Source organism: Pseudophryne corroboree, chromosome 12, assembly GCF_028390025.1.
Source record: "Pseudophryne corroboree isolate aPseCor3 chromosome 12, aPseCor3.hap2, whole genome shotgun sequence".
NCBI lineage: Eukaryota > Metazoa > Chordata > Amphibia > Anura > Myobatrachidae > Pseudophryne > Pseudophryne corroboree.
This window is the reverse complement of record NC_086455.1, coordinates 68,611,237-68,624,166: the sequence shown is the minus strand read 5'-3', so window position 1 is coordinate 68,624,166 and position 12,930 is coordinate 68,611,237. Positions and strand designations below refer to the sequence as shown.

Here is a 12,930-nt window from a genome sequence, read left to right as displayed (position 1 = left end):
TTGGCCAAGGGTCAGGAAGGTGAGAGAGTAAAGAAAGACAAAATGGGGGTATTCAATTGTTTAAAAATTCAGCTGGGTGTCACCCAACCAACTTATCAAAGAATTGAATTCCCCTCAATATGTGAGATTGTATGTACTGCACAGAGAGGATGTAATTAGATAGGAAAGCATCGAAGGTTATGTGGGTGGCTCTGGAATTTCATAGGCTTTTCTGAAGAGGTGAGTTATGCATCACAAAACCAAAGAATAATGCATTCACCGTGCACACATTCCGTGAGTAATTGCCGATTCTATTTTAAAGCAAAGAGATTCTATTATTCAAAGTTCTAAACAGCCATTTCAAGAAGACAACTGATTAGCAGTACCTGGTGTTCCAGAAGCTCCTGGTTCCATTTTTCCTTTGTCCAGCTCTCCACCACCTCTAGACTGGAATATTCCCCAACTGTGAGATCAGAGTGGGTCCTGACTGCAGAAACTTGTTGAGCCACTTGTTTAGCTGAGTGTAATATAAAGTATATAAATGTGCAGAATATCACAGCATTAACAAAAAACATTCATAGTAAAAATAAGATTTTACTCACCGGTAAATCTATTTCTCGTAGTCCGTAGTGGATGCTGGGAACTCCGAAAGGACCATGGGGAATAGCGGCTCCGCAGGAGACTGGGCACAACTAAAGAAAGCTTTAGGTCACCTGGTGTGCACTGGCTCCTCCCACTATGACCCTCCTCCAAGCCTCAGTTAGGACACTGTGCCCGGACGAGCTGACATAATAAGGAAGGATTTTGAATCCCGGGTAAGACTCATACCAGCCACACCAATCACACCATATAACTCGTGATACTATACCCAGTTAACAGTATGAAATACAACTGAGCCTCTCAACAGATGGCTCAACAATAACCCTTTAGTTAACAATAACTATGTACAAGTATTGCAGACAATCCGCACTTGGGATGGGCGCCCAGCATCCACTACGGACTGCGAGAAATAGATTTACCGGTGAGTAAAATCTTATTTTCTCTGACGTCCTAGTGGATGCTGGGAACTCCGAAAGGACCATGGGGATTATACCAAAGCTCCCAAACGGGCGGGAGAGTGCAGATGACTCTGCAGCACCGAATGAGAGAACTCCAGGTCCTCCTCAGCCAGGGTATCAATTTTGTAGAATTTTGCAAACGTGTTTGCCCCTGACCAAGTTGCAGCTCGGCAAAGTTGGAAAGCCGAGACCCCTCGGGCTGCTGCCCAAGATGAGCCCACCTTCCTTGTGGAATGGGCTTTTACTGATTTTGGCTGCGGCAGTCCAGCCGCAGAATGCGCCAGCTGAATTGTGCTACAAATCCAGCGAGCAATAGTCTGCTTAGAAGCAGGAGCACCCAGTTTGTTGGGTGCATACAGGATAAACAGCGAGTCAGTTCTCCTGACTCTAGCCGTCCTGGAAACATAATTTTTCAAGGCCCTGACTACGTCCAGTAACTTGGAATCCTCCAAGTCCCTAGTAGCCGCAGGCACTACAATAGGTTGGTTCAAGTGAAAAGCTGATACCACCTTAGGGAGAAACTGGGGACGAGTCCTCAATTCTGCCCTATCCATATGGAAAATCAGATAAGGACTTTTATATGACAAAGCCGCCAATTCTGATACACGCCTGGCCGAAGCCAAGGCCAATAACAAGACCACTTTCCGCGTGAGATATTTTAGATCCACGGTTTTTAGTGGCTCACACCAATGTGATTTTAAGAAACTCAACACCACGTTGAGAACCCAAGGTGCCACTGGAGGCACAACCGGGGGCTGAATATGCAGCACTCCTTTTACAATGTCTGAACTTCAGGTACTGAAGCTAGTTCTTTCTGGAAGAAAATCGACAGAGCCGAGATCTTTATCTTAATGGAGCCTAATTTTAGGCCCATAGACACTCCTGCTTGTAGGAATGCAGAAATCGACCTAGTTGAAATTCCTCTGTTGCGGCCTTTTTTGGCCTCACACCAAGCAACATATTTCCGCCATATGCGGTGATAATGTTTTGCAGTTACATCTTTCCTGGCTTGAATCAGCGTAGGAATGACTTCCTCCGGAATGCCCTTTTCCTTTAGGATCCGGCGTTCAACCGCCATGCCGTCAAAACGTAGCCGCGGTAAGTCTTGGAACAGACAGGGCCCCTGCTGCCGCAGGTCCTGTCTGAGCGGCAGAGGCCATGGGTCCTCTGATATAATTTCTTGAAGTTCTGGGTACCAAGCTCTTCTTGGCCAATACGGAACCACGAGTATCGTTCTTACTCCTCGCCTTCCTATTATTCTCAGTACCTTTGGTATGAGAGGCAGAGGGGGGAACACATAAACCGACTGGTACACCCACGGTGTTACCAGAGCGTCCACAGCTATCGCCTGAGGGTCCCTTGACCTGGCGCAATATCTTTTATAGCTTTTTGTTGAGGCGGGACGCCATCATGTCCACCTGTGGCCTTTCCCAATGGTGTACAATCCTTTGGAAGACTTCTGGATGAAGTCCCCACTCTCCCGGGTGGAGGTCGTGTCTGCTGAGAAGATCTGCTTCCCAGTCGTCCACTCCGGGAATGAACACTGCTGACAGTGCTAACACATGATTTTCCGCCCATCGGAGAATTCTTGTGGCTTCTGCCATCGCCATCCTGCTTCTTGTGCCGCCCTGTTGGTTTACATGGGCGACTGCCGTGATGTTGTCTGATTGGATCAGTACCGGCTGGTTTTGAAGCAGAGGCCTTGCCTGACTCAGGGCATTGTAAATGGCCCTCAGTTCCATAATATTTATGTGTAGGGAAGTCACCTGACTTGACCAAAGTCCCTGGAAGTTTCTTCCCTGTGTGACTGCCCCCCAGCCTCAAAGGCTGGCATCCATGGTCACTAGGACCTAGTCCTGTATGCCGAACCTGCGGCCCTCTTGAAGATGGGCACTCTGCAGCCACCACAGTAGAGATACCCTGGTCCTTGAAGACAGGGTTATCAGCTGATGCATCTGAAGATGTGATCCGGACCACTTGTCCAACAGGTCCCACTGAAAAGTTCTTGCATGGAACCTGCTGAATGGGATTGCTTCGTAGGAAGCTACCATTTTTCCCAGGACTCGCGTGCAATGATGCACCGATACCTGTTTTGGCTTCAGGAGGTCTCTGACTAGAGATGACAGCTCCTTGGCTTTCTCCTCCGGGAGAAACACTTATTTCTGGTCTATGTCCAGAACCATCCCCAGGAACAGTAGACGTGTCGTAGGAACCAGCTGTGACTTTGGACTGTTTAGAATCCAACCGTGCTGTTGTAGCACTTTCCAAAATAGTGCTACCCCGACTAGCAACTGCTCCTTGGACCTCGCCCTTATAAGGAGATTGTCCAAGTACGGGATAATTAAAACTCCCTTTTTTCGAAGGAGTATCATCATTTCGGCCATTACCTTGGTAAACACCCTCGGTGCCATGTACAGTCCAAACGGCAGTGTCTGGACTTGGTAATGGTAATCCTGTACCACAAATCTGAGGTACTCCTGGCGAGGATGGTAAATGGGGACATGCAGGTAAGCATCCTTGATGTCCCGGGATCCCATGTAATCCCCCTCGTCCAGGCTTGCAATAACCGCCCTGAGCGATTCCATCTTGAACTTGAATTTTTTTATGTATGTGTTCAAGGATTTTAAATATAAAATGGGATATAAAATGGGTCACACCGAACCATGCGGTTTCGGTACCCCAAACCGTGTGGAATAGTAACCCCGTCCTTGTTGAAGTAGGGGCACCTTGAGTATTACCTGCTGGGAATACAGCTTATTAATTGCCTCTAGCGCAGCCTCCCTGCCTGAGGGAGTTGTCGGCAAGGCATATTTGAGGAAACGGCGGGGGGGAGACAACTCGAATTCCAGCTTGTACCCCTGAAATACTACTTGAATGAAACAGGGATCCACCTGTGAGCGAGCCCACTGATCGCTGAAATTGTTGAGACGGCCCCCCACCGTACCTGGCTACACCTGTGGAGCCCCCGCGTCATGCTGTGGACTCAGAGGAAGCGAGAGAAGAATTTTGATTCTGGGAACAGGCTGACTGGTGCAGCTTTTTCCCTCTTCCCATGTCTCTGTACAGAAAGGAAGCGCCTTTGACCCGCTTGCTTTTCTGAAGCCGAAAGGACTGTACCTGATAATACAGTGCTTTCTTAGTCTGTGAGGAAACCTGAGGTAAAAAACTAAAAATATTTCTTCCCAGCTGTTGCTGTGGATACGAGGTCCCAGAGACCATCCCCAAATAATTCCTCACCCTTATAAGGCAGAATCTCTATGCGCCTTTTAAAGTCAGCATCACCTGTCCAGTGACAGGTCTCTAATACCCTCCTGACAGCATGTACATTACATTCATTTTGGATGCCAGCCGGCAAAATATCCCTCTGTGCATCCCTCATATATAAGACGACGTCTTTAATATGTTCTCATGTTTGACAGGGTCACCGACCACGCTGCAGCAGCACGATCTGCAGGTCTCAGTCTAGTACCTGAGTGTGTAAATACAGACTTCAGGATAGCCTCCTGCTTTTTATCAACAGGTACCTTCAAAGTGGCCGTTCCTAAAACGGCAGTGCCACCTTTTTTGACAACCGTGTGAGCGCCTTATCCACCCTAGGGGATATTTCCCAGCGTAACTTATCCTCTGGCGGGAAAGGGTACGCCATCAGTAACTTTTTAGAAATTACCAGTTTCTTATCGGGGGGAACCCACGCTTTTCACACACTTCATTCATTCATCTGATGAGGGAACAAAACACTGCCTGCTTTTTCTCCCCAACATAAAAACCCATTTTTAGAGGGTTAATGTCAGAAATGTGTAACACATTTTTTATTGCCGGGATCAAGTCACGGATGTTCCTAGTGGATTGTGTATATGTCTCAACCTTGTTGACACTGGAGTCAGACTCCGTGTCGACATCTGTGTCTGCCATCTGAGTAAGCGGGCGTTTTTGAGCCCCTGATGGCCTTTGAGACGCCTGGGCAGGCACGGACTGAGAAGCCGGCTGTCCCACAGCTGTTACGTCATCCACCCTTTTATGTAAGGAGTTGACACTGTCGGTTAATACCTTTCACCTAACCATCCACTCTGGTGTCGGCCCCACAGGGGGCGACATCACATTTATCGGCATCTGCTCCGTCACCATATAAGCCTCCTCATTAAACATGTCGACACAGCCGTACCGACACACCGCACACACACAGGGAATGCTCTGACTGAGGACAGGACCCCACAAAGCCCTTTGGGGAGACAGAGAGAGAGTATGCCAGCACACACCAGAGCGCTATATAATGTGGGGATTAACACTATAACTCAGTGAAATTTCCCCAATAGCTGCTTGTATATATAATATTGCGCCTAAATTTAGTGCCCCCCCTCTCTTTTTAACCCTTTGAGCCTGAAAACTACAGGGGAGAGCCTGGGGAGCTTTCTTCCAGCTGCACTGTGAAGAGAAAATGGCGCCAGTGTGTCTGAGGGAGATAGCTCCGTCCCTTTTTCGCGGACTTTTCTCCCGCTTTTTTCTGGATTCTGGCAGGGGTATTTACCACATATATAGCCTCTGGGGCTATATATTGTGGTATTTTTGCCAGCCAAGGTGTTTTTATTGCTGCTCAGGGCGCCCCCCCCAAGCGCCCTGCACCCTCAGTGACCGGAGTGTGAAGTGTGTATGAGGAGCAATGGCGCACAGCTGCAGTGCTGTGCGCTACCTTGGTGAAGACTGATGTCTTCTGCCGCCGATTTTCCGGACCTCTTCTTGCTTCTGGCTCTGTAAGGGGGACAGCGGCGCGGCTCCGGGACCAAACACCAAGGCTGGGCCTGCGGTCGATCCCTCTGGAGCTAATGGTGTCCAGTAGCCTAAGAAGCCCAAGCTGGCTGCAAGCAGGCAGGTTCGCTTTTTCTGCCCTTAGTCCCTCGCTGCAGTGAGCCTGTTGCCAGCAGGTCTCACTGAAAAAAAAAAACCTAATTCTATACTTTCTTTCTAGAAGCTCAGGAGAGCCCCTAGTGTGCATCCAACCTCGGCTGGGCACAAAATCTAACTGAGGCTTGGAGGAGGGTCATAGTGGGAGGAGCCAGTGCACACCAGGTGACCTAAAGCTTTCTTTAGTTGTGCCCAGTCTCCTGCGGAGCCGCTATTCCCCATGGTCCTTTCGGAGTTCCCAGCATCCACTAGGACGTCAGAGAAAACAAAATTCTAAAAATCGCAATTCTGTAAATCCTACAGCAAACTAGGCATTTCCTGATTACAAAATCTTTACGAACTTTCTAACTTAAGGGGCCCATACCTTTGCAATCACAAAAAAAAAAAAAAAAGATTCATTGATTCTGCGGGTTCTTTGCCCTGATTTAAAAACCCTCAATCCAACAATATGTGCCTATACATTGCCAATATTTTACAGTGACTAGCAGATTGTCATCCAGCAATCAGATTTGCAAGAATTAGCAGTATAAGGGGGTGCAAGGGGAGAGGGGGGGATTGTTTAAAGCTTGAACTCTCCAAATTACCGGCCAAGTTATTATAAAACACATCAAGCTTGCTGTACTTAGCAATAAAATAAAAATATATCATTAATTTCTGCCATTCAGAAAATATATTTTTCAATAAGATAATACGCAATTTTTTGTTAAGCCTGAGAACAAATGGAGCTGCTTATGGTCATATCACATTGGAATGTTCTCTACTTGGGATTTTCAATGTTAAAATTAGTGACAACTGGACACAGCACATGTGGATACACAGATTATATTATCATTACTGTTTATATGCAAGATCCCAATGCTCAGCAGCGCCGAACTGCGGAGAAAAGCATGACTGTCACATAATAAGTGCAGACATGGAAAGGGGTAGAGAGGGTTCTGCTTACACTGACTGAGAACAATTTATAAATAAAGGTCTGACTATATATAAATAAATTTAAAAACAAAAAAAAAAAACAACACAAGAATTACCAGAGTTAACCAAGAACACTGTTCTTTTAGCGCCTTCAGTAAAGTCTCCGCGAATCTGATAGGACAGCTCTTTAGTAAGCAGTACAGCAATGAATGTCTTCCCTGAGCCAGAGTTCAAACACACTATTGTATTGTGGTCCAAAGCTGCTTCAAGTAGCTCCACCTGCAGGAAGAGGAAAGTATTGTAAGCAGCTACACATGCTCCTCATTCCTGCTCCAAAAATAAATATTTATATCCTGGCTAATGCAAGGACATACTCTGTGTGTATTAAACACAGCAAGAGGATCCTTACCTGATATTTCCTAGGGGTGTATATATTGTCGTGAATCGCCTCCTGCTGCCAGGGCAGCCCAAAGAAGGGACCCATTGGTGAGGAGGCCGGGGTCAGGAGCTGCAGGCCTGCCATGTTGAGGGTCTTCTGAACATCCAGTGACTTAGATCATTGCAACCTAGGGTCTGGGCAGCTTGCTGCAGAAACAGAATACAAAAAACTTTATTGATATACAATCATGTGCATAAACAAACACTACACATCAGGAAGTAGGACATTCAGACATGGCTTCCTCCATACAACGTAAAAAATTGCTTGTTTGACATTAAACAAATTGTTTACCCAAGTGTAATTTCAAAGTCCTCAGAAATAATCATTTTATTTTGGAGGACTTAAGAGGTTTAGCCAGTAGGATTTTTAACAAATATATCACATAAGCCAAATAATGCTCCGAAATAAATCAGAACATTTTAATTTCCATGTGACTACATGATATTTTCTACAAAATCATAGCAGATTATAAATAAAAAAATCACTCACCTGTTTCAGTCTGAGAGATCTGCAATGCAAAGGCTCTTGAAATGTATTGTGACACCATCATATCTGCAAAGAGAAAATGTGACAGCCCAATATAAAAATGTTACTTCAGGCAATTCTCAAATTTCATAGCTCCTTGGAAAACATTTCTGCAGCCTCTAATGCTGCATCTCGGCCCAACAGCAGGCCCAGGGTGGAACTCAATTAACAAGCAAGGCCAAATACTATGACACAAAAGCATTCACTCTGTAGGAGCAGTGTTCCTGGCTGACAGCTTCTGTAGTCTGCATTTCCCGGTGATTGCTACGCGCAAAACTTCCGCTACCAAATGCACCGTTTCATTGGCTGTAAAAATAAGATTTTACTTACCGGTAAATCTATTTCTCGTAGTCCGTAGTGGATGCTGGGGACTCCGTAAGGACCATGGGGATTATACCAAAGCTCCCAAACGGGCGGGAGAGTGCGGATGACTCCGCAGCACCGAATGAGCAAACACAAGGTCCTCCTCAGCCAGGGTATCAAACTTGTAGAACTTTGCAAAAGTGTTTGAACCCGACCAAGTAGCTGCTCGGCAAAGCTGTAATGCCGAGACCCCTCGGGCAGCCGCCCAAGAAGAGCCCACCTTCCTTGTGGAATGGGCTTTTACTGATTTTGGAGGCGGCAATCCAGCCGCAGAATGAGCCTGCTGAATCGTGTTACAGATCCAGCGAGCAATAGTTTGCTTTGAAGCAGGAGCACCCAGCTTCTTGGATGCATACAGGATAAACAGCGACTCAGTTTTCCTGACTCCAGCCGTTCTGGCTACATAAACCTTCAAAGCCCTGACTACATCTAGTAACTTGGCATCCTCCAAGTCACGAGTAGCCGCAGGTACCACAATAGGTTGGTTCAAATAAAAAGATGACACCACTTTTGGCAGAAATTGCGGACGAGTCCGTAATTCTGCCCTGTCCATATGGAAAACCAGATAGGGGCTTTTATGCGACAAAGCCGCCAATTCTGACACACGCCTAGCCGAAGCTAAGGCCAATAGCATGACCACCTTCCACGTGAGATATTTTAACTCCACGGTTTTAAGTGGCTCAAACCAGTGTGATTTCAGGAAACTTAACACCACGTTAAGATCCCAAGGTGCCACTGGGGGCACAAAAGTGGGTTGAATATGCAGCACTCCCTTTACAAACGTGTGAACTTCAGGAAGAGAAGCCAGTTCCTTTTGAAAGAAAATGGATAGGGCTGAAATATTGACCTTTATGGACCCCAATTTTAAGCCCAAAGTCACTCCCGACTGTAGGAAGTGAAGGAAACGGCTCAGCTGGAATTCCTCTGTAGGGGCATTCCTGGCCTCACACCAAGCAACATATTTTCGCCATATACGGTGATAATGTTTAGCCGTCACGTCCTTCCTAGCCTTTATCAGTGTAGGAATAACCTCATCCGGAATGCCTTTTTCTGCTAGGATCCGGCGTTCAACCGCCATGCCGTCAAACGCAGCCGCGGTAAGTCTTGGAACAGACAGGGCCCCTGTTGCAACAGATCCTGTCCGAGAGGCAGAGGCCATGGGTCCTCTGTGAGCATTTCTTGCAGTTCCGGATACCAAGTCCTTCTTGGCCAATCCGGAACAATGAGTATTGTTCTCACTCCTCTTTTTCTTACGATTCTCAGCACCTTGGGTATGAGAGGAAGAGGAGGAAACACATAGACCGACTGAAACACCCAAGGTGTCACTAGTGCGTCCACAGCTATCGTCTGAGGGTCTCTTGACCTGGCGCAATACATTTGTAGCTTTTTGTTGAAACGGGATGCCATCATGTCCACCTGTGGCAGTTCCCAACGACTTGTAATCTGTGTGTAGACTTCTTGATGAAGTCCCCACTCTCCCAGGTGGAGGTCGTGCCTGCTGAGGAAGTCTGCTTCCCAGTTGTCCACTCCCGAGAATGAACACTGCTGACAGTGCTTTTACGTGATTCTCCGCCCAGCGAAGAATTCTGGTGGCTTCCGCCATCGCCACCCTGCTCCTTGTGCCGCTTTGGCAGTTTACATGAGCAACTGCGGTGATGTTGTCTGACTGAATCAGCACCGGTTGGTTTCGGAGCAGAGGCTCCGCTTGACTTAGGGCGTTGTATATGGCCCTTAGTTCCAGGATATTGATGTGCAGACAAGTCTCCTGACTTGACCACAGACCCTGGAAATTTCTTCCCTGTGCGACTGCCCCCCACCCTCGGAGGCTTGCATCCGTGGTCACCAGGACCCAGTCCTGAATGCCGAACCTGCGACCCTTGAGAAGGTGAGCACTCTGCCGCCACCACAGAAGAGACACCCTGGCCCTGGGGGATAGGGTGATCAGCCGCTGCATCTGAAGATGCGATCCGGACCACTTGTCCAACAGATCCCACTGAAAAGTCCTCGCATGGAACCTGCCGAAGGGAATGGCTTCGTATGACGCCACCATCTTTCCCAGGACTCGCGTGCATTGATGCACCGACACCTGTTTTGGCTTTAAGAGGTCTCTGACCAGAGTCACGAGCTCCTGAGCCTTCTCCGTCGGGAGAAAAATCCTCTTCTGGTCTGTGTCCAGAATCATGCCCAGGAAGGGCAGACGCGTTGTAGGAATCAGCTGCGACTTCGGAATATTCAGAATCCAGCCGTGCTGTTGCAACACTTCCCGAGAGTGTGCTACGCTGATCAGCAACTGCTCTCTGGACCTCGCCTTTATGAGGAGATCGTCCAAGTATGCGATAATTGTGACTCCTTGCTTTCGCAGAAGCACCATCATTTCTGCCATTACCTTGGTAAATATTCTCGGTGCCGTGGACAGACCAAACGGCAACGTCTGGAATTGGTAATGACGGTCCTGTACCACAAATCTGAGGTACTCCTGATGAGGTGGATAAATGGGGACATGCAGGTAAGCATCCTTTATGTCCAGAGACACCATAAAATCCCCCTCTTCCAGGCTTGCAATGACCGCTCTGAGCGATTCCATCTTGAACTTGAACCTTTTCAGGTAAATGTTCAGGGATTTTAAATTCAATATGGGTCTGACCGAACCGTCCGGTTTCGGTACCACAAACATTGTGGAATAGTAACCCCTTCCCTGTTGAAGGAGGTGAACCTTTACCACCACCTGCTGGAGATATAATTTGTGAATTGCCGCTAACACTATTTCCCTCTCTATGGGGGAAGCTGGCAGGGCCGATTTGAGGTAACGGTGAGGGGGCATCACTTCGAATTCCAGCTTGAATCCCTGAGACACAATCTGTATAGCCCAGGGATCCACCCGTGAGCGAACCCACTGGTGGCTGAAATTTCGGAGACGTGCCCCCACCGATCCTGGCTCCACCTGTGGAGCCCCAGCGTCATGCGGTGGATTTAGTGGAAGCCGGGGAGGATTTCTGTTCCTGGGAACTAGCTGTATTGTGCTGCTTCTTTCCTCTACCCCTGCCTCTGGCAAGAAAGGACGCACCTCGGACTTTCTTGCCTCTTTGTGATCGAAAGGACTGCATTTGGTAATATGGTGCTTTCTTAGGCTGTGAGGGAATATATGGCAAAAAATTTGACTTCCCAGCCGTAGCTGTGGAAACTAGGTCCGAGAGACCGTCCCCAAACAATTTCTCACCCTTATAAAGGTAAAACCTCCATGTGCCTTTGAGTCAGCATCACCTGTCCATTGCGGAGTGCACAGGACCCTTCTGGCGGAAATCGACATTGCATTTATTCTAGAGCCCAGTAGGCTAATGTCTCTTTGGGCATCTCTCATATATAGGACAGCGTCTTTTATATGCCCCAGGGTCAGTACTATAGTATCCTTGTCCAAGGTATCAAGTTCCTCAGATAAAGTATCTGTCCATGCTGCTACAGCACTACACATCCAGGCCGACGCAATTGCCGGCCTTAGTATGGTACCTGAATGTGTATAAACGGACTTCAGGATACCTTCCTGCTTTCTATCCGCAGGATCTTTTAGGGTGGCCGTATCCTGTGACGGCAGGGCTACCTTCTTAGATAAGCGTGTCAAAGCTTTGTCTACCCTAGGGGAGGATTCCCAGCGTAACCTGTCCGCTGGCGGGAAAGGATACGCCATAAGTAACCGTTTGGAAATCTGCATTTTTCTATCTGGAGATTCCCAAGCTTTTTCACATAACACATTTAACTCATGTGAAGGGGGAAAGGTCACCTCATGCCTTTTTTCCCCAAACATATAAACCCTCTTGTCAGGGACTGGGTTTTCCTCTGAGATGTGCAATACATCCTTCATTGCTATAATCATGTAGCGGATGGCTTTAGCCATTTTAGGCTGCAACTTTACATCATCGCCATCGACACTGGAGTCAGAATCCGTGTCGATATCTGTGTCAACAATTTGGGATAGTGGGCGCTTCGGAGACCCTGACGGCCTCTGCGCTGTAGGATCAGGCATGGGTTGAGACCCTGACTGTCCCAAGGCTTCAGCTTTATCCAACCTTTTATGCAAGGAAGTAACATTATCATTTAAAACCTTCCACATATCCATCCAATCGGGCGTCGGCGGCGATCCCACATTCATTTGCACCTGCTCTGCTTCCACATAGGCTTCCTCGTCAAACATGCCAACACAAGCGTACCGACACACCACACACACAGGGGATGCGCTCTTTGAGGACAGAACCCCCACAAGGCCTTTTGGAGAGACAGAGAGAGAGTATGCCAGCACACACCCCAGCGCTATATGACCCAGGAATTACACAGTAACTTAGTGTTTACCCAGTAGCTGCTGTATATACTGATTTTGCGCTAAATTTATGTGCCCCCCCTCTCTTTTTACCCTCTTTCTACCGTGAATCTGCAGGGGAGAGCCTGGGGAGCTTCCTCTCAGCGGAGCTGTGGAGAGAAAATGGCGCTGGTGAGTGCTGAGGAAGAAGCCCCGCCCCCTCAGCGGCGGGCTTCTGTCCCGCGATTTTGTGTAAAATAATGGCGGGGGCTCATGCACATATACAGTGCCCAACTGTATATATGCCACTTTGCCAAGAGGTCTCTAATTGCTGCCCAGGGCGCCCCCCTGTGCCCTGCACCCTACAGTGACCGGAGTGTGTGGGTTTAATGTGGGAGCAACGGCGCACAGCTGCAGTGCTGTGCGCTACTTCATATGAAGACTGGAGTCTTCTGCCGCCGCTTTTG

The 12,930-nt window shown here is 48.0% G+C and overlaps 1 protein-coding gene across 1 annotated transcript in view; it reads right to left on the bottom strand.

Annotated features, from left to right (window-relative positions):
* The window catches only part of DICER1 (dicer 1, ribonuclease III), a 222,538-nt gene that overhangs the window by 145,396 nt on the left and 64,212 nt on the right, over window positions 1–12,930 (bottom strand). The window contains exons 3-6 of the mRNA XM_063946538.1: window positions 7,777–7,839; window positions 7,258–7,433; window positions 6,965–7,127; window positions 366–496 (exon numbers count right to left, since the gene is read on the bottom strand). Of these exons, the coding sequence (XP_063802608.1) occupies window positions 366–496; window positions 6,965–7,127; window positions 7,258–7,371 (408 nt within the window). The 5' untranslated portion in view covers window positions 7,372–7,433; window positions 7,777–7,839. The remainder of the gene's footprint in view (window positions 1–365; window positions 497–6,964; window positions 7,128–7,257; window positions 7,434–7,776; window positions 7,840–12,930) is intronic.